The 20637-nt window shown below is 42.3% G+C and overlaps 2 protein-coding genes across 5 annotated transcripts in view; both read left to right on the forward strand.

The window, feature by feature from the left end:
• SH3GL3 (SH3 domain containing GRB2 like 3, endophilin A3) overlaps window positions 1-20637 on the forward strand; it is a 164947-nt gene that overhangs the window by 122330 nt on the left and 21980 nt on the right. For 3 of the 4 annotated variants that reach the window (XM_067030029.1, XM_059056024.2, XM_067030030.1), the window contains exons 7-8: window positions 195-298; window positions 4455-4564. In XM_067030029.1, coding sequence (XP_066886130.1) covers window positions 195-298; window positions 4455-4564 — 214 coding nt within the window. Of the gene's footprint in view, window positions 1-194; window positions 299-4454; window positions 4565-15662; window positions 15826-20637 lie in introns of those variants that run through there. The other variant, XM_067030028.1, reaches the window with a different exon arrangement.
• Window positions 4480-20637, forward strand: part of ADAMTSL3 (ADAMTS like 3) — a 468377-nt gene continuing 452219 nt past the window's right edge. Inside the window, exon 1 of the mRNA XM_067030016.1 lies at window positions 4480-4564. Coding sequence (XP_066886117.1) covers window positions 4529-4564 — 36 coding nt within the window. The 5' untranslated portion in view covers window positions 4480-4528. The remainder of the gene's footprint in view (window positions 4565-20637) is intronic.

Consider the following 20637-nt stretch of genomic DNA (forward strand, 5'->3'; position numbering starts at 1 on the left):
TTTTTCCAGCATTTATAGCTCTATACCATGACCTGTATGATCATTACGTCGCGATGAAATGAAATGAAATAGACCAGAGCCCAGGCAGACAGGGCGCTTCCCTGCAAAGCTGGGTCTTTGTTGCTGGTCTCTTCTCTTTCTGAACATTACACAGGCGCTGGCCTCCATGGAGTAATTTTCCACTTCTGCTGCAGGTAGAACAAGTCAGCCAGTTGGCCGTGTTTATAGAGGCAGCTTTAGACTATCACAAACAGTCCACAGAGATTCTGCAGGAGCTACAGAGCAAGCTACAGATGCGGTAAGAGCCTTTGCCTTCATTACAAGCCTAGGGCTGCAGAGTTAAAATCAATCAAAATCAGTCTCTCTCTCTTTCTCTCCATCTTCCCCTTCCCACTCTGCCCCGTTCTGTTTTGAATTTTCTTTAGCTGGCTTTCATGGTTGGGTGTGGGATAGCACTGAGATAATAAATACATGGCTTTGGCCAATAGGACAGAACTGGGAAAAGGGAACTGGCAGCTTTTCTCCTTTTTCTTTTCACTCAAGCCCTTACTCATGACCTGTGTTTAGGGCAACCAAAGTTGCTCACTTGCCTTCGAATTCAACCCTTACAGAGCTGTCCTGGCTTCACTGCTGACTTGATGAGCATTTAGCTGAGGGTGGGATGGCATATACTCCCTCCCCAACATCTAGGGATATGGAGAGGAGTGAGATGGTATTCAGATAGTATGTAAATGTCTCGAAGAAGATGTGTTTTTACTTCACCAGCACAAATACCAGCCCATGTTCATAACATTGACTCTGAGAGATATTGAAAGAGTCAAAAATACCCTCTGAATGGTCAAAGAAACATTGCTGGGTTCCCTGTGACTTTACGGATAAGCGTATTCTCTACTTTTCTGAAAATTAGTGGTATATGTAGTGTGCATGGTTAACCTATTAATTAAAATACTGGGTTAAAAAACTACCCTAATTTTTGACCAGGTTTGATAACAGAAAATTGTTTTACACAGGATGATTATAATGAATAAATTTGGAGGGATTTTTGCTTAAATCAATGCGGTGATTATAGAGGGAAGACAAAAGGTGTGTACAGTCTCTGAACTATCCACTTTTTTAAAAGAAGATGTTGGGGGTAGGAGTTTATTAATTTATTTATTCATTTATGGCTGTGTTGGGTCTTCGTTTCTGTGTGAGGGCTTTCTCTAGTTGCGGCAAGCGGGGGCCACTCTTCATCGCGGTGCGCGGGCCTCTCACTGTCGTGGCCTCTCTTGCTATGGAGCACAGGCTCCAGACATGCAGGCTCAGTAGTTGTGGCTCACGGGCCTAATTGCTCCGCGGCATGTGGGATCCTCCCAGACCAGGGCTCGTACCCATGTCCTCTGCATTGGCAGGCGGATTCTCAACCACTGCGCCACCAGAGAAGACCTGAACTATCCACTTTTGTAGGCAGGTAGTTCATCTACTGCTCCCATGAGCATCATCTTTTCTTTCTTTCTTTTTTTTTTTTTTTCCGGTATGCGGGCCCCTCACTGTTGCGGTCTCTCCCGTTGCGGAGCACAGGCTCCGGACGCGCAGGCGCAGCGGCCATGGCTCACGGGCCCAGCTGCTCCGCGGCATGCGGGATCCTCCCGGACCGGGGCACGAACCCGTGTCCCCTGCATCGGCAGGCGGACTCTCAACCACTGCGCCAGCGCCACCAGGGAAGCCCATCATCTTTTCTTAATTCTATCTTTATATGAGGAAAAAGAGAAGGAAGCTAACATTGTCGAGTGCCCAGTTCATCCCTGGTACTTGCTAGATGCCTCAGAGACTTTATGAGAGACAAATACTTTACAAATATAGGCATACCTAGGAGAGATTGGGAATTTGGTTCCAGACTACCACAGTAAAGCAAATATTGCAGTAAAGTGAGTCATACAGAGTTTTTGGTTTCCCAGTGCATATAAAAGTTATGTTTACACTAAACTGTAGTCTGGTAAGTGTGCAATAGCATTGTGTCTAAAAAAAAAAACCAATGTATATACCCTAATTTAAAAATACTTTATTGCTGAAAAACGCTAACCATCACCCAAGCCTTCAGCAAGTCCTAATCTTTTTTGCTGGTGGAGGGTCTTGCCTCAATGTTAATGGCTGCTGACTGATCAGGGTGGTGGCTGTTGAAGGCTGGGAGGCTGTGACAACTTCTAAAAGAAGACAACAGTGAAGTTTGCTGCGTTGATTGACTCTCCCTTTCACAAATGTTTTCTCTGTAGCAGGCAATGCTATTGGATAGCATTTTACCCACAGTAGAACTTTTTTCAAAATTGGAGTCAATCCTCTCAAGCCCTGCTGCTGCTTTATCAACTAAGTTTTATACTATTCTGAATCCTTTGTTGCCATTCCAACAATCTTCACAGCATCTTCACCAGGAGTAGATTCCATCTCAAGAAACCACTTTCTTTGCTCATTCATAAGAAGCAACTCCTCATCTGTTAAAATTTTATCATGAGATTGCAGTAATTCAGTCACATCTTCAGGCTCCACTTCTAATTCTAGTTCTCTTGCTATTTCCACCACATCTGCAGTTACTTCCTCCACTGATGTCTTGAATCCCTCAAAGTCATACATGAAGGTTGGAATTCTTCTTCCAAACTCCTGATAATGTAGATATTCTGACCTCTTCCCATAAACATAAATGTTCTTAATGGCATTTAGACTGATGAGTCCTTTCCAGAAGGCTTTCAACTTACTTTGCCCAAATCCATAAGAGGAACCACTATCTATGGCAGCTAGAGCCTTATAAAATGTATTTCTTCGAGAATAAGATTTGAAAGTCGACACCACTTCTTGATCCATGGGCTGCAGAATGGATGTTGTGTTAAGAGGCATGAAACAACACTGATCTCATTGTACATCTCCATCAGAGCTCTTGGATGACCAGGTGCATTGTCAATGAGCAGTAATATTTTGAAAGGAATCTTTTTTTCTGAGCAGTAGGTCTCAGCAGTGGCCTTAAAATATTCAATGAGCCATGCTGTGAACAGATGTGTTATCATCCAGGCTTTGCTATTCCATTTCTGGAGCACAGGCAGAGTAGATTCAGCATAATTCTTAAAGGCCCTAGGATTTTCAGAATGGTAAATGGGCATTGGCTTCAAATGAAAGTCACCAGCTGCATTAACCTCTAACAAGAGAGTCAGCCTGTCCTTTGAAGCTTTGAAACCAGACATTGACTTCTCCTCTCTAGCTATGAAAGTCCTAGATGGCATCTTCCAATAGAAGGCTGTTTCATCTACATTGAAAATCGGTTGTTTAGTGTAACCACCTTCATTAATGATCTTAGCGTGATCTTCTGGATAACTTGCTATAGCTCCTACATCAGCACCTTGCACTTTTATGTTATGGAGATGGTTTCTTTCCTTAAACCTCTTGAACCAATAGCTGCTAGCTTCAAACTTTTCTTCTGCAGCTTCCTCACCTCTCTCAGACTTTGCTGAATTGAAGAGAGTTAAGGCCTTGCTCTGGATTAGGCTTTGGCTTAAGGGAATGTTGTAGCTGGTTTGATCTTCTACCCAGATCACTACAACTTTCTCCATATCAGCAATAAGGCTGTTTCACCATCTTACCATTTGTGTGTTCATTGGAGTAGCACTTTTAATTTCCTTCAAGAACGTTTCCTTTGCATTCACAACTTGGCTGTTTGGTGCAAGAAGCCTAGCTTTTGGCCTATCTTGGCTTTCCTCACTCAGCGTAATCATTTCTAGCTTTTGATTTAAAGTGAGCGATATGAGACCCTTTCACTTGAAGACTTAGAGGCCATTATAGGGTTATTAATTGGCCTAATTTCTATTTTGTTGTGTCTTAGGGAATAGGGAGGCCTGAGGAGAGAGGGAGAGAGAGATGGGGGAATAGGGAGGCCTGAGGAGAGAGAGAGAGAGAGAGAGAGAGAGAGAGATGGGGGAACAGCTGGAGGTGGTAGCTGCAGCAGTCAGAACACACACATTTATCAGTTAAGATTGCCGTCTTACGTGGCACAGTTTGTGGGGCCCATAATAATTACAAGAGTAACATCAAAGATCACTGATCACAGATCACCACAACAAATACAATAATAAATAAAAAGTTTGAAATATTTTGAGAATTACCAAAATGTGACAGAGATACAAAGTGAGCAAATGCTTTTGGAAGAATGGCACCTATAGTGCACAGGATTGCCACAAGCCTTCAATTTATAAAAAATGCAATATCTGCGAAGTGCAATAAAATGAGGTATATCTGCATATAGTTGAAAAACTACATTTGGGATATCAAAGCTATCACTTTGGGCTACTCACGAATCAATGTGTAAAAATCACCCCCTTCATGACCATCACCTAGGACCTAAATTTGTAGGCTTATCACAGCAGAGCAAATGTAGGCTTGGAAGCTTTCTTTCTTCATCAGCTGTCTGACTGACCTTCAAATCTGTATTACAGAATATCGGCTGCATCCAACATCCCCAAACGAGAATACAAGCCACGGCCCATAAAAAGGAGTCCTAGTGAGCTCAATGGGGTATCCACCACCTCTTCAGCAAAGACAACAGGTGAGATGACCATTCTGTAGGTGCTGTGTGCCCTTTGGTACGGCTCTGCTGGAAGCGTTTGCTTACTGCTTATTGCTGTATTCTGTGTGATTACCTTGAGACCTCAGATTTCTCTCTTAGGTTATTTGGTGAATTCCCTTTTCCCCCTAGTAATGCCCCTTTTCCTACTTCCTTGTTTTGAGTACTTATATCAAGGAAGAATTCCATCACTTTACTTATTGCCTTCTAATGTGTCAAACCTTGGCCATAGAAACATCATGCTACATTATCCTTTATATTTACATTTTTAACACTTTCCAAATATTTTACTAATTTTAAAAAAGTTTGAATTAGCATATGTTGAGCACCTGCTATATAGTAGGCACTGCCTTAAGTGCTGCATCATTATTTTTTAATTAGACAAATGGCACAAATATATTCCTAAATAAAACGGTCAAACTGAGAAACATAAAATTCAAGTGGTATAAATCATGCTCTAGTTTCCTATGATCACCCACTCCATACCAAGCCCCTCTCTAAGAGTAGCCATTGTTAAAAATTTGGTATGAACACTGTCATATCTATTTAAGTGCATAGATAGATACACGATATACGCATCGTTTTAGATTTTTTGCTGTTTTTTAAATACAAGATCATACTAGATGTATTGTTCTGTGGTTAGCTTTTATAAACTATCACTATTTCTTGGAGTTATTTCCATGTCATGCATATAGATCTATCCCACTATTCTTTAAAAAGTTTTATTGGAGTATAGTTGATTTACAATGTTGTGTTAGTTTCAGGTGTATAGCAGAGTGAATCAGTTATACATATATATACATTCACTGTTTTTTAGATTCTTTTCCCATATAGGTCATTACAGAGTACTGAGTAGAGTTCCCTGTGCTATACAGTAGGTCCTTGTTAGTTATCTGTTTTATATATAGTAGTGTGTATATGTCAATCCCAATCTCCCATTTTATCCCTCCCCCGCCTTCTTCCCCCTGGTAACCATAAGTTTGTTTTCTACATCTGTGACTCTATTTCTATTCTGTAAAAAGTTCATTCGTACCATTTCTTTTAGGTTCCACATATAAGCGATATCATATGATATTTGTCTTTGTCTGACTTACTTCACTCAGTATGACAATCTCTAGGTCCATCCATGTTGCTGCAAATGACATTATTTCATTCTTTTTCATGGCTGACTAATATTCCATTGTATATATGTTACCCCACTACTTTTTAATGACTTCATAGTTTTCCATTATACATACCATTTCCCCATTAATGGGCATTAAGGTTGTTTCCAGTTATTTGCTAAAAAGAATGTCCTTTATCTGCCTCCACAGGCTGATAGACAAGTCTTTCTTGGAAATGAAATTACTGAGTTAGAGTGAATGCATTTAAGTGATTGTAGATATTGCCAAATTACCTGCTAAAACGGGTACACTACCATGAATGGAGAAATACATGCTTCCCCATACCTGTGTCATTAGACTTCAATTTTTGCCAATCATTAATGGATAAACAATTATTCTTGGTTCTGTGCACAACTGTTAATTTGAGATTCCACGTTAGTTTGCCTATGGTACTGTCTATTACTGCTGCCTATTTTCCATGGTTTTGAGGGATTAGGGATGCTCCGCTGGGTGAGGTGCACTGGTTTCTAGTTGTCTGGCTGGTTGCATTCCTCATGGCACTGTTTCAGGTCCCTGCACTCAATACTCCTTCCTGGAGGCAGACGCCTGGGCTCCCAGGTACTTGGTACAAAGCCAGGATGGGAGGACTTACCAAGCTGCTCTTTTCCCAGAATGCCAACCAGTCATCCAGCTCCCAAAACCACTTACTCTGAGATTTGGGCATCCTCCAAATCCACTTTTGTTGCATCTCTCTTTGGGAACCATTTTGAGCTTCATTTCCTCCACCTGCTACTTTCCATCTTTCAGATATTCCTTATATTCCTCATAATTGATGGTCTACCAACAGTGTTCATTCTTATTCATTCATTGTTTGGAATTAAAGACATACCTATTGTATAGTCATTAGTGATTCGATACATGAAAGGAAGGCTGCGATCTTGCACTCAGTCTGCTGGATTAATGCAAACTTCAAGTCATTCAGTGTCATACGTCCCACTGGCTGCATCTCTCTGCTGTTTGTTACCCAAGATGGCTTTAGGTGCTAAATGGATATAGAGCTAGAGAACCTTGAATCACATCATGAGAAAATTATTCTTTTTTTCGATTCTCCTTTAGTCATTCTGATTTCAAGGAGATAAAGATACAGCTTTGTGCTGGAATTTTTTTTTTTTTTTTTTTTTTTTTTTGCGGTATGTGCTGGAATATTTTTATGTCCAGTTTTAACAGAGAAGATAGACCTCAGGCTAAAAGTCTTCTGCAGGCAAAGGTGCCTACCTTGAATTTAATAAAATTGTCTATTTTTCATCATAGTTGTGCTCACAGTTACAGTCTCTTTCTAGCATGTAGTACTGCTTTTCAATTTACATTTGGATGTAAAGTTTTATTTAAAGTTATTTGAATAAAATTGATTTCATTAAAATCTTATCAAGAGGATACTCAGGTACAGTTCTCTGGGACGTTCTTTTGTGTTGTATTAGGGTAACACTAGTTTCTGTTTAAAAAAGAAGAGACACCCAAAGTACAACGAATGCTCAACAAAATAAGATTTTCTCACTCATGCAACAATCCAGGGAGGATATTCCAAGAGAATGGGTGGTTCTCATCCGTGGAGTCACTCAGGAGACACAGCTGATGGTAGCTCTGCCATCTTCATCACCCTGTGGCTTCCAAGTTGTCCTAGTTGTTGTCACTCCAGCCAGAAGGAAGGGAAAAAAGAACAGAAGGTGAGGCTAGACATTTCCTCTTAAGCCAGTGAGGCAGTAATGACACACTCACATTCCAGGGATGAGAACTCAGATCCAGTGACCACAGGTCGTGGCAAAGCAAGTTGGGAAGTGCAGTCTCTAGCTGGGCAGCCATACCTAGTTACATCGGGAAATACAAAGCAGGCGCTAGTCTCTAAAGATGATGGAATTCTGCCGGACAGGAATGGCAAGGACTGTGTCAGTGAACGAAGATTAGACCCCGGTTCTGCTCCCTTGGAAGGTGGCAGGAGGAATCGCTCCTGTCCTTTATCCTGTAGGTCCCTAGATTTGCCTTCTCAGAAGTCTTTTATGGCTTCCATATCTTCACTTCACATCTGAAGTGGCCTTTGGAAACTTGCCTCCTGTAAGGATTGTGCTTACTGCTGCTTAGGGGCCTTGAGGGTTCTTCAAGTTTCAGTAGATGCAGATGTTTTCAGGGTAGACCCGCACTGCTTTTCACAATTCAATGCCTCCAAAAATGGAATAGCTTCTGATCTGTATCTCCCAGGCAGTTCCATGTGCTGGTAATCACATCCAAGTTTCTTTCTTAGATATAGCTCTTAAGACTGCCTTACTTCTCTCCTTTCTTGTCTAACCTTTCTTAACTTATTGAGGCTACCTTGAGGCCATCTGAAACAGCAGACTTGAGTGAGAAGGCAATACTTTTAGATTAATCTTTGCTGTGGAACTAGGTGCCTTCACTGGGTTGAGGAGAGAAGTCTCTGAGAATGATTTGGAGCACAACCTGCTTATTTTCTGTTCCTTGGGGTACAGAAGCTTTTCTAATATGCTGGGACCCAACGTCTGATTTTTCTCTCTTCTCTTTTATCTTTGCTTGCAAACTGGGCAGTTCTTCTCTTTCTTATAATAATTTGCTAGATGTACCAAGGATGGGAGGTAACATCCACTAACATTCTGTTTTCTCCAGTTCCTTCCTTTAGAGCTCCTGGTATGTGGTATGCTTTGAAAGTTATCACAGGCAAAAGTTTTACCATATGTTTTTCCACACCCTAACAAGGGTCGCCAGCTTTCACACTGATTATATCTGTTTCTTCTTCATCACTACCTGGCCACTGAGTCAGAGCCACTAATTTTAGCTTTTTTTAAAAAAAAATATTTATTTGGTTGTGCTGGGTGGGCTCCTTAGTTGCAGCTCACGGGCTCCTTAGTTGCGGCATGCGAACTCTTAGTTGCGTCATGCACGTGGGATCTAGTTCCCTGACCAGGGATCGAACCCAGGCCCCCTGCATTGGGAGTGTGGAGTCTTAACCACTGCACCACCAGGGAAGTCCCTAATTTTAGCTTTTATCATGACAATCAATACCCCACTTCTGGGACCAGTTTTTGCATGGTAGTTAGGGTAATAGTAGTTGCTGTCATACAGAAACTCAAGAGAGCAATGGTTCAAACCAGATAGAAATTAAGAATGGAAGTCCAGGGCTAGAGATTTCCTCTTAGGGAAATGAGCCAAAGGTGGTTCACATCACTTCCACTCCCATCCCACTGGGGAGAGCTTAGTCACAGGACCACAACTAGCTGCAAAGGTTGGGGGGGAGGTTAGCTGAAGACCCACATCCTAACATTATATTACTGTGAAGAAGGAAAGAGAGGGTTTTGATGGCCAGCTTGCAGTTTCTAGCACGAACATCTACTACGAATATGTTGTGGAAGAAAATGTCTGACTCCACATAATTCATTTCTGTTAGAATGTGGTACCGTGTACAGGCAGTATGGGAATGTACATTAGGATAATCTAAGGGTTAGCAAGCTCTTTTTGTACTGGGACAGGTCATAAACATTGGGCTGGTCAAAAAGTTCGTTCGGGTTTTCTTACAAAAAACACGAATGATCTTTTTGGCCAACCCAGTAGTTTACACATCGTGGGCTATATGGTCTCTGTTGCAACTACTCAACTCTGTTCTGGTGTGAAAGCAGCCAGAGACAACATGAAAATGGATGGTCATGGCTGTGTTCCATTAAAACATTACTTGGCCCGAAGGCCATAATCTGCCAACCCCTAGGGTGACTCATTGGGAAATCAACTTAGCAGTATCTATCAAAATTAAGAAAAATGTTTATATACTCACAGTGGCTTCATTCCTGGAAATGTATCCTAAAGAAGTAATTTAAGCAAAAACATATTCCTCTATCTATTACAGCACTATATAGAAGAAGAAAAAGTTATAAGTGGGAACAGCCTAATGACCAATATTTATTTATATATATTTGTCAATAGTAGGATAATGGTTAAGTAGGCAATGGTATATCAAATGGGGTAGTATGCAGCTATTCAAACTTACTAACCTGGAAATTATGTAGCAGCATTAAAATGTTTATGGTTTGATATTAACTTGAAAAGAAAGACACAGAGTTATAAGTGTTCTATGATTATAACTTTGTAAATCAATATCTGCATATAGACCAGGCTAAATGGTAGGATTATGGGCAAAATTTTCCTTTCTTCAATATATTCTCTAAAAATTGTATTTCAGTAAGAATATTTGAATAAACAGAAATGTATTTCATAATGAGAAAATTGATGGCTTTTGAAGAATAGGTGTACTTCCTTCTTTAAAGAAAATTGTGTACCCCATTATATTCTCTATTCTCCCTGCCCCCAGGAAGCTCAATGCCATATGTGAAGTTCAAGCACATAAGGCATTAAAATGACCGCAGCTAATGCATGTTCTCCTCCTCCCCTTTGTTGAGGGCAACCATGCATCCTAGTTTGCTTGGGAGAGTCCCACAGTATGTCTGTTGCTCTAGTATCATTTTTAATAGTTCCCTCCCACCTTTAATCACAGGTTCTCGTGTTTGGATGAAAATATGTTGTTTCCCTACTTTTTATGGCTTTACTTTTCTATTTCTGGTTTGTAAAACCTCTATTGTGAATACATATGTCATTGTAATCCATTTCAAAATTTCTGTTTAGAAAGACGCTGAATATAAACAAACTAACTAAAAACTTTGCAAATGAGTCCAAACTCCAGCCCACCTCCCTCCCTGTATTATATCTGAATGAAGCAGAATCAGCAGACCCCAGGACCCCAGGACTCAACCCCTATCCCACCTTCTCTGCCCTTACAGCCTGCATCCAAACAGGGGGGTAGTTCTTGGAGATGAGGCCTCCAGTCAAGCTCCCAAGATACCATGCTCTCATTTGCTATGAGAGAGAACTCAGTTTTCCTTTGATGAAGGTGTTTTCATCTACCTATACTAAATTTGACCTCGCAGACTGGCATAAAATAAAAATGAAAAAGTATTTTAATTAAAGTAACATTTAAGGGCATAAGGACATAGCATTTGAGTACCAAAAATAAGCCAGGTATTATTATTTGATGCTTTGTACACATTTCATTTTGCTTTGTAACTCATTTCATCCTTGTAACAATATTGCGAGGAAGTGATAAAAAATAAAGCAGTAATAATAATTTAACAATATAGCAGTTACACGTATTGAGTCCTTACTAGGGGTCAGGTCATGTATTAAATACTTCAGACACATTTCTAGTACCATTATTATGCCCATTTTACAGATGAGTAAGTGGAGGATCAGAGAGGTTAAGTGAGATTTCCCTGAGGTCAAAGAGCCTGTAAGTAGCAGAGCTGGGCACTTCATCTTATAGATTTTTAATTTTATATCTTTAAGAAAGAATACTGGGGAAAGTTAGAGAATGTTCAAGAGCATCGGGAATGATTTCTTTCCAAGATTCTTGATCAGAGGGAATTGGGCCAGCAAGTGGTTGCAAAGGGAGTCTGTTGTATGCATCTGACTTGGAAAACACTGATAGGACAGTGAGTTCTTTGGCTTCCTCATCCAGACTGTGCGTGTCAGTGCTTACGTCCCCTCCTTCTTGGCCAGTAGCTCAGTCCCTAGGCAGATTAAGTTGTTAGAAGGGTGATGGTCAGCCAGAGATCACAGTTGTGCCAAAGATGGCTTTTAAGAAGGCTCAGTGTCCACAACTGGATTCTCAATTGCAGCAAACTCCATGACATGCCTCTTGCCTTTTCTAGGCTGCCTCTAGAAAGTTCCCTTGGTGGTAGCTTTTGTCCCCATTTCCAGCATCGGGCTTCATTGATTTGTGGGGAGAATTTGCAAGTGTGAAGAGATCTTGTACTGTTTGTTTCTAAAGCACAGTTTCAGAAGAAAATGGCATTTTTATAGCCTGCATTAAATAGGAAATTACCTTCCATTAGGATTCTGAATGATTTGCACATAATGTTTATAAAGTGAAGGAAAAATGTCAAGCATTTCACTAACAATGTAAAGCAAAGCTCACAGGACTCTGCCAGAAATGAATTCCAAGAACATTTTCTTCATCATTTCTTCTTTCTAAAGAAAAAAAAAAAAAGGGAGATGAAAGGACATAGATCAATTAGGCAGAATCCATTGTGGGACTGAGATGGAATCTTTGATAATATCATTTCTAGGTCCTTAGGAGAATGAATAAAGTGAGCCAGAAATGGAGAAGGGGCGGGGGGTGGTGGAAATCACATCTTGAAATGATGGATTGCAGACAAAAATCCAAGTTTAGGCCCTGGCTAGGAGAAACCACCGCCTGTCCAAGCCCCTGAGTGTGGGGTCATGACGCCTCAGCAGCATGTGCTGCCTCTGTGTCCCCAAAGAGAAAGGGAGGCCAAGAAAAGTCTTTGTGCTAAAATGCGTGCCTGGGTCGTTCCCAGAAAACCCTTGGTTTTGAGGAAAATAGTATAGGAGCTTGTGACCTATGCTCAAGTATCTTCCCTACCCTGGGTAAGTTATCACTTGCTGAATTCTAAATGTAAAGCCTAGAAGACAGAGTATCTTTTACATTTTTTAAATCAACCCATTTCTTTGCGAAGGTTTTCGTTTTCACTGCTGTTCTTAAAGAGGGCACCACTTTATATAATCACAACTGAGGGTTAATATGGACCAAACTGAGATGGACGTTAAGAATGTGGAAGGCTGAGTTGAGTGAACAAATGTGGTTTCCAAATGTGTGCTACAGGCATTTGAGAGCGAGGCAAAAATAAATCTCTCAAATGGCTTATATTAAGACATTCTAACTCCCTGTAGGTACAAAGAGACTTTTATAAATTCCTTCACACTTCTAAGGGGGCTTGGATATAATGTTTAGAGCCTAAGTCGTTCCCCTCATTGGAGTGAAATCTCTAGGATTACATTTGAAAATAAACATTTATTCAAAAGTAAAGTGTGAAGTGTGAAACTTAAAAAGATGAGCACTCTGCAAATAGAAATAGATGTATTTTTAACCTAAATTTCCAAAGAGGAAATTAAAATTTCACACAGCAGTGACAATGGTGATTGCTCAGTCAGCAGCTTATTTTTCATTTTTTGTCTTCTGTTCTTTCCACTTTTTTCTTGTTTTTTTTTTTCCCCTGCCACCAGCCCTCCCCCAATATCCATTTCTGTATATTATCAGTAGTGGTTCAGAGTCAGAGTTATAAACAAAGAGAAATAAGCAAAAAAAAGGAGTCCCATGTTGGAATTCAGACTCTGGCACTTATTTGCTGTGTGACTTTGGGAAGAGTTTCTTAACATCTCTGGACTGATTTCCACTTGTCCCTAAATGAAGTGATTGGACTTAATACATTCCAAGTTTCTTTGCCAGCTAAATTCTGTGGCTGCAATATTTATCTTTTCTGAGTACTCAGCATTCTTAAAAATTTGAAAAGTGCAGATTGAACATTTTTATATTTTCTGTATTTTAAAAAATATTATTAAAAATTAAAATGTGAACTATGATTATTATTGTTGATCAGTAGCCATTGATGTATGAAAGGGGAAGAGTCCTTGTTTTATTTTTCATCTCAAGGAAGCTTTAGGGAGAAAGTTTTCTCGCTGCAGGGAATGGTTTCCTGTAACTCTTCTAAATAGTCTGTAAAAAGAGTTTTTGAAAAGCCTGTAAGACGTAATTTCTAACTTAGTTGTAGGAATTTTAATACTTCTTGGCTGAAGTGGTTATATTGTCTCAAATGCGTATTTTAAAATCTTAATATATATTCTACAATGGTATGCTTGGTCTTTAAGCTAAAATTTAAAATACCGTTATCTAAATAGTAATATATGTACTTACGTTTTAAAAAATAGCCAGTTGAAGTCGGTTTCCAGGGATTACAAACAGGGCAGCCATGCAGCACAATTCCAGAGGACTTTTCTTTTGAATCCTGGACTTGTTTGTGATACCTCCTGGACTTGTCGAGTGGGTGTGGCCTCAGGTGCAAACCCTCATGCCAGATCATGGGAATGAGAGACGTAGGAAAGTGTAAGAAAACAGTGCCAGGCCAGTGAAAGATGTCTGACAACAGACCTCCAAGTCAGGAGCACCACAGGCAGAGGAGTCTGTAGCCACCTAGAGAACACTTGCCCTGTCCAAATAGCAGCTGCTTGTTGCCTGAGAATGTGGACCTAGGATAGCCAGCCTTTATGATTTTCCAAGAGAAGCCAGAAATCATATATTTATGTGCCATCTCCTTATTTTTTAAAGTATTGTCAACTAATCCACACTGTACAAAGCAAGGAGCTGGCCAAGCAAAACACCATCTGCAAGCTGATCCCCATGCCAGCGGCCAGGGAGCCACCTCTGATTAAGGCTGTCATTTATCTTCCCTCTTTCCTTGGTTCAGAGTGGCAAAGGCAACCCACAAGCACTGGACCTGGCTGTAGTTGAGGAGTCACCTCCCAGGAAGCTTTGTTAAATAAATGGGCTGTGGCTTCTGAGAAATCTGCAAAAGTCGTCTCCGTACACAAGGGAAAGCTTTGTAAGAGGGGTGGGCACAAACTTTACTAGTTAAACCCATCTCATATAACCTGTGTAAGTGGTGGAGGATTGGTATTAAGGTAAAAACAAATTACACATGCTTATTTTTATAGATTGTAATAATTAAGCTTGAGTTCCACTGACAAGTCATTTTAATAAATCACATCTCCTATGGATAAATACAGAGTTCTTATTTCTAGAAAGGTAGTTCATAGACTTTTACTAGACTTTACTTACTAGTTTACTACCTAACTGTCTTAGCTTGAGCTGCTATAATGAATACTAGACTGAGGGGCTTAAAACAACAAACATTTATTTCTCACAGTTCTGAAGTCTGGGAAGTTCAAGATCAAGGTGCTGGCAGATTCAGTGTCTGGTGAGGGCCCTCTTCCTGGTTTGCAGATGGCTGTCTTCTTGTTGTGTCTGTACACAGGGTGGCACTAACCTCATTCATGAGGGCTCCACCCTCATGACCTTGTCACCTCCCAAAGTCCCCACCTCCAAATACCACCGCTTTGGGGATTAGACTTCAACATCTGAATACTGGGGGGACACAAGCATTCAGTCCATAGCATTAACCATAGATTAATACTTAACATTTTCAGGTAAGGAAATCAGGGCCCAGAGTTGACCTAACCCAGAGCCAGAACCCAGGGATCTGAAGTTTCTGTCCCATATGTTCTTACCAAATGGACAAAAATAGTACTTACAGATGTTGAACAAAATGGGTTTTGTGGTATTTTTCAGAGTTATATACCAATGCTTTGTCTGGGTCAGCTCAAGGAAAAGTGTTAGCTTCAAAAAAATTTTTGCTACAAGAGCTTGAGATTTTAGATTGGAAAAAAAAAAAAAAAAAGACACCTTTTGAAGGGAACTTGAACCAGATATGCTTGTTCTAATTCAAGAGAGATGGTGTCTAATATGTTGGGCGTGGTGCCTGGCCCAGAGTGCACACTCGGTGTTTGAGAATGAGTGTGAACCAGAAATAGACTCGAAAGTTCCAAGTTAGTGTTTTTGCCCCAATACGTTAAGAGATGAACTCTCTAGTTAGATGGTACAGGTATAGTAAGTCTCAGGGTGACTGCCGATCCCACCTGTTCTCAGGTACCTTCCTCTCTGTTCCTTAGCTGCCCCTGGGTAGCAGAAGTCATGGAAATACCTCTGCATTCCAGACTTGAGACCAGGAAGTGAGCAGAAAACAAGCTCACCCAGCCAAGATAGGTGTCACCTGCCCTACTGTTAAGTGGGCTTTGGAGTCAGAGGAAGGGCCAAATCCTGGCTCTCACCTCTGGGTCAAAATTCTGTCATCAAAAGAACAGGAAGTATCACCCCAGCTGCATAGGGTTATTCTAAGGATTAAATTAGATCACATAAATAAGAGGTGCTGGGGCACGCGCGGTACTTGCTACAGAGCAAGAGCCCACGACACAGCAGCTGTTAATGTTACATAATTGGTTATCTGATTTCCCAGCCTACAGCAGACTGGAAGCAGCAGATTAGAAAGGCCTGGGGGACTTTCGGAAGGCCCACTGTCGGCAGGAAAAAGTGACAGGTCGCAGCCTGACTACAAGGGAGGCAAGAGAAAAACTATAAAAAGCAGGAACAAAAACTCAAAAGGCACAGCCGTCTGGGGCATTTACTAAAAGACAAAGAGCCCTCCTCAGGTCAGTAGCTTCCATAGACTCCATACCTTGTACCCTGGTAGGCACTCATGCGGACAGCAGTTGTGTGAATTTTCCTTCTCTCTCCAGCCCCTTCCTCACCCCAACCCCAAAAATAGGAGTGGGGGTTGTAGCTTGCCTTTCAGTTGGGATGCTCTGACCAAATGCTTCCAGGTAATGAAATACACAAAGTCAGGGCCAGCAGAGAAGAAGAGAATACAGAGGGCTCCTTTGGTGAGCTGGAAATTAGCCAAGTTCAAGTACAGCAAAAGAGCTGTGATTTTTAGTGCTATGGAGAGAAGGATGTCCCCTGCCCCACTGACCACTCCTACCTCCACCTTTATCTCCTTCAAAGTCAGGATGAGAAACACAGCCTTGGAGAACAGGCTCCCAGGTCCTGGCACATGGCAGACAGAGAGGGAGGGAGCACAGGAGACGGCCGGGCTGCAGAAACGCCAGGCTTATCTGATGCCACCTCCACTCTAGTGTCTCGTCCACCACCTGGAGTAGACACCTGTTTTTGTTTGGTTATTATTATTATTATTTTTTTGATTGAAACCTGAGTTGCTCACTTTGAAGCAGCACAGAGAATAAGTAGCTGAAGGACATCCCTCAAGTGATTGGCAGGGTGAGCTGGGATGTGGGCAGGCCTTCCAGGATCAGAGAAAGATTTAAGTGGAGGATGCTTCTAAAGAGCATTCCTCACACATCCCCCAAAAACGTTGTCTTTATTTATAGATTATATGGATCTAATACTGAACTATATTGTTATATACATCAAAAAGACACACACACACAAAATTAAACAAGATGAAGAACTTAGTCACACTCCACACAGACATAACGTTGAGTGAAACAAACGAGACACCAGAGTGCATACCGCATGATTCCATTAACATAAAACTCAAAAAACAGACATAACTAATGTATAGCATTAGGAGTCAGGCTAGTGATTACCTTGGGGGAGTACTGATTGGAGGAAAGAACATGACTGAGCTCTAAGATGCTACTAAAGTTTTATTTCTTGATCTTGATGCTAGCTGCACAGATGTTTCAGTTTGTGAAAATTCATTAAACTATACACTTATGATATGTGCACTTATCTGTATATATTATACCTCATTAAAAAAGATTTTAAACAATATTTCTCTCAAAAAAAAAATAAAATAAAGAGCATCCCAAGGCGCGGGAACTCCCGGAGCCTGCCCAGCTGAGGACCCACAGGCTCTTTCCAACCTAGGTGATGGACCATCCCCTTGGCTGGGGTTGGCTCAGAAACTGAGTGGGCATAAACTCACCAGCCAGCAATTTTCAGAGTGGATGCATGCAGTGGCGATCAGGAACACAGACTCTGGACCTAGATGGAGGTCAAATATCAGCCCTGCTGCTTAATTGCTTTGAACCTAGGTTTCTCCATCCATCAAATTGGGGGAAATAATGGTACCTCATCAGAGGGTTTCTCTGAGAATTAAATCTGCTAACAGGCACTTAGAATATTGTCCTGGCACATGGTGTCTACTGAAAAACAGAGGGTTAGTATTTCATCCCTATAGCTAACTGGGACTGCAGAATTAATTCACTGTGGGGCTATCCCTACCAGAGTAAAGTGTGCCCAGCGATTCTGTACACGTGAGTAGCCCTTGGCAGCAGGGACTTTGGGAAACAAAAGGCGGGGTTGGGGGAAGGGCATCCAAAAAATCTTCCTGCTGTTAAAACAAGAGGGGGCCCAATATTGTTAGAAACCGGTCCACATTATTGCCAAGAGGGAAGTGAAATTTCGTTTAGGGGTTCCTGACCTATTGTGTGTTGCCGATGTAGTACTGACTGACCGGCCACTTTACAATTCTTGTGGTGGGCTCTCTCTTTTTTTTTTTTTCTTCCCCAAATGGGGTGGAACAGAGCTTGAATAATAAATATTTAACAGGGACACTCCCTTTTTGCTGTTAAAATAATCTTTGTTTTAGTGCCTTAACAAGGAAGACTGGGTTGGGGTTTCGGCTCCCAGGAGCTCACGTGCACAAATTCTCAGTAGTGTCAGGTACCAACTACCAAACACGAGAAAGCATAGAGATGGAGGTGGTGAAGCAAGACCCCAGGGGAAAGGGGAGTGGGTGTTCAACAAAGATGGGGTGCTGGGTAGGACCCCTCCTTTATTACGGGAAGATCTGGGCAGAGGTGCGGCATCTGATCCAGGGAAGCTGGGCACTCAGGCACCTCGCCCACGTTTGTGCCTAGTCCAGTTTGAAAAGGTCCCACTGAGGACATGTCACCTTTTCTGCCTGCACTTTTGGGTTCTACCCGTGGTGACACTGACTTGTCTTTTGTGGAGAGGGAAAATTCACACACCATCACGCAAGTGAGCACAAACTTTATTTCTTTTTAACTGAACTTGCTTACGAGCCTCCGTTTAGACTGATGGCGGAAACAACTTAATCTTTTTTCCATTTCTACTGTTGGGCAAAAAAAAAAAAAAAAAAAATTTAATCTTTTTTCCATTTCTTCTAATGGTGGAAAAAAACGTAATCTTGCCATTTCAAGGTAATGCAGTCTCTTCCAATAGAAAGTGCAGACTATCCATTTATTGCTTTGTCAATTCAGGATTTAAACCTAGTCATTCGGCTGAAATTTCCCGCAAGGACTATTGGTTTTCCTTCAAGGTTCTCTCCTACCTCCTTCTGTACCCCGAGATGTTGCCTGGGTGCAGGGAGAGTTTAGGGAACATCACAGTGGCAGGGGGGGAAGCGTGTCGGGGTCTTAACTGCTTCCACAGCTGAGATAACTTGTCACTCCAGGTCCAGGCCTGGGTCCCGGGCCTGAGTCTCTGCCTCTGGGTTGCTGGATCTCTGCATTTGGAGCCTGTGTAGCCACCCCCAGGCCATCTCTGGTCCAGCTGCCCCTGCAGCACTTCCTCACTTCCTGCCGGGACTTGACATGTGTTTACAGTTTGTGGGGAACCAAGGGTGGCCCCCTCAGACGCCCTCTCTGTTTAATTATACCACACATCATTTCCACTGTGCTCAGTGCCCCCAAGTCTGGAGCACTTTGGGGGCCTGCCTTCCCCCACGCTTCCAGTGGGAAGTGGGGCTAAGACCCCCCACCCAGGGTGGAATCCAGGGAGCAGTTCAGCCTTCTTCCCTGCCCTCTTCTCTTACCAGGCCTCCTCCCTGACTCCAGAAAGAGCTCCTATCTCTTCTCTGGGTGGCAGGAAACAGCCCTTCCCTCCCACAGCTTGTAATACAAACCTCTATGCTCTGGAGTTCTTCAAGCTCTGCTTCCTTGGAAGCAGAAGTCTCCCCGCCCCCCTGCTTCTCAAATCTCATAAGAGCCTACCTGGCTCTGGCATGAAAGCCTGAAAGCCTTGGCATTCAGACCATTTCACAACTGAAATGGCATTATTTTGGAATTCACCAGCTAAACATTGATTGCTCGTGTGCAGGTTCCACCTTCTCCCTAAAGTAAGGGCAGCCATGGCTACTTGGGTTGAGGGCCTCAGACTGCAAAAACGACCCAGCGCGACAAATGCATTGGACGATATTGCAGAATATTGTCCTGCTGAGGGTGTAGTTCAGGACAGCCAGACCAGGCTCTGGTGGGTATGGATATGCCTGGTGCCCGCACCGTAGAGAACTGTGTTCAGTGGGTGGAGGGGACGCAGCGCAGAGATGGGGGAGAGCCCGGTGCTCGTGTCTTATTACCTGAGTCAGGGAACTCTGGCCCAGGGGCTTTCCACTCAGGGGTCTCAGGAGAGATGCCATGTTTTGGGTTCATTTGCTGATGGAGTGTGATGTGAGTGCCTGGTCACTTCCCGGCTCTCAGGAAATCAAAGTGGGCAGTGTGGCAATTGTCCCTCGCCTGGAATTAATGAAGTGAGAAGTGAGTGATGTGTCTCACCCCCGATCTGTTCAGTGCATGTGTGCAGGGGGTGCACATGTATGCACACATAGGTGGTGGTTGGGATAAGTGCATGCCTGTCATTTAGTATTTATTTTAGTCATTGTAGGTAGCTTACAAAGTAAATGGGAGGGGAAAAAAATATATATATACACACACACACAATTAACCCTGTAGTCAGTGTGATAGCCTGTGAAATTTCTTGGCAACCCTTAGCAGTGGCATAGATCACGTAGGAGGTGACATCAGGAGGGTAGGTCATGGGCTGGGGTCTGGAGCCCTGGTGTCTCTTTCTGCCTTTGCCATTAGCTCTGGGGCCAGGCTGCTGTGACCTCTTCTTCAAAAAGAGGAGGGTTCACTGAAGACCACCAGAGACCCTTCTAGCATTGACATTTTGTGTTCAAGGAAATGCTTCCCAAGACCACCACGTGCTTTGGCATCTGACTCCGTCTCTGTTAAAAACTGACAGTAGGAGAAATGATAAAAGAATACTAATCATTTTCATAGACCACATGGAAACAGTGATTCATTCATAAAATTGACTTTGACTCAGAGGCTTGAATTGCTGCAGGGTTTCAGTGCCCAGCTCCCAGCCCTGCCGCCCACCCAGATAGCTGTATTTCCAAAGGAAAATGGGAAGTTCTGCTTGGAAATGCACAATTCCCCAAATGTTTTGAAATCATTGGGCCCCCTATTTAAATCCTTCTACTTCCCAATTACCATAATTATGACAAGAGGAATATACAGACTTGGGGTGGGATGGGGGCATCTGTCATGGAAGGAGCCATCTACATGTTAGAAACATCAGGTAGTTTCTAGAGATAATAGTGCAGGGGGCCCAGATTTTAAAATGCTGACCTACCTGGAAGCACCACCTGGGAAGGAGCTTCCCAC

Source organism: Kogia breviceps, chromosome 3 (genome assembly GCF_026419965.1).
Source record: "Kogia breviceps isolate mKogBre1 chromosome 3, mKogBre1 haplotype 1, whole genome shotgun sequence".
Classification (NCBI taxonomy): Eukaryota; Metazoa; Chordata; class Mammalia; order Artiodactyla; family Physeteridae; genus Kogia; species Kogia breviceps.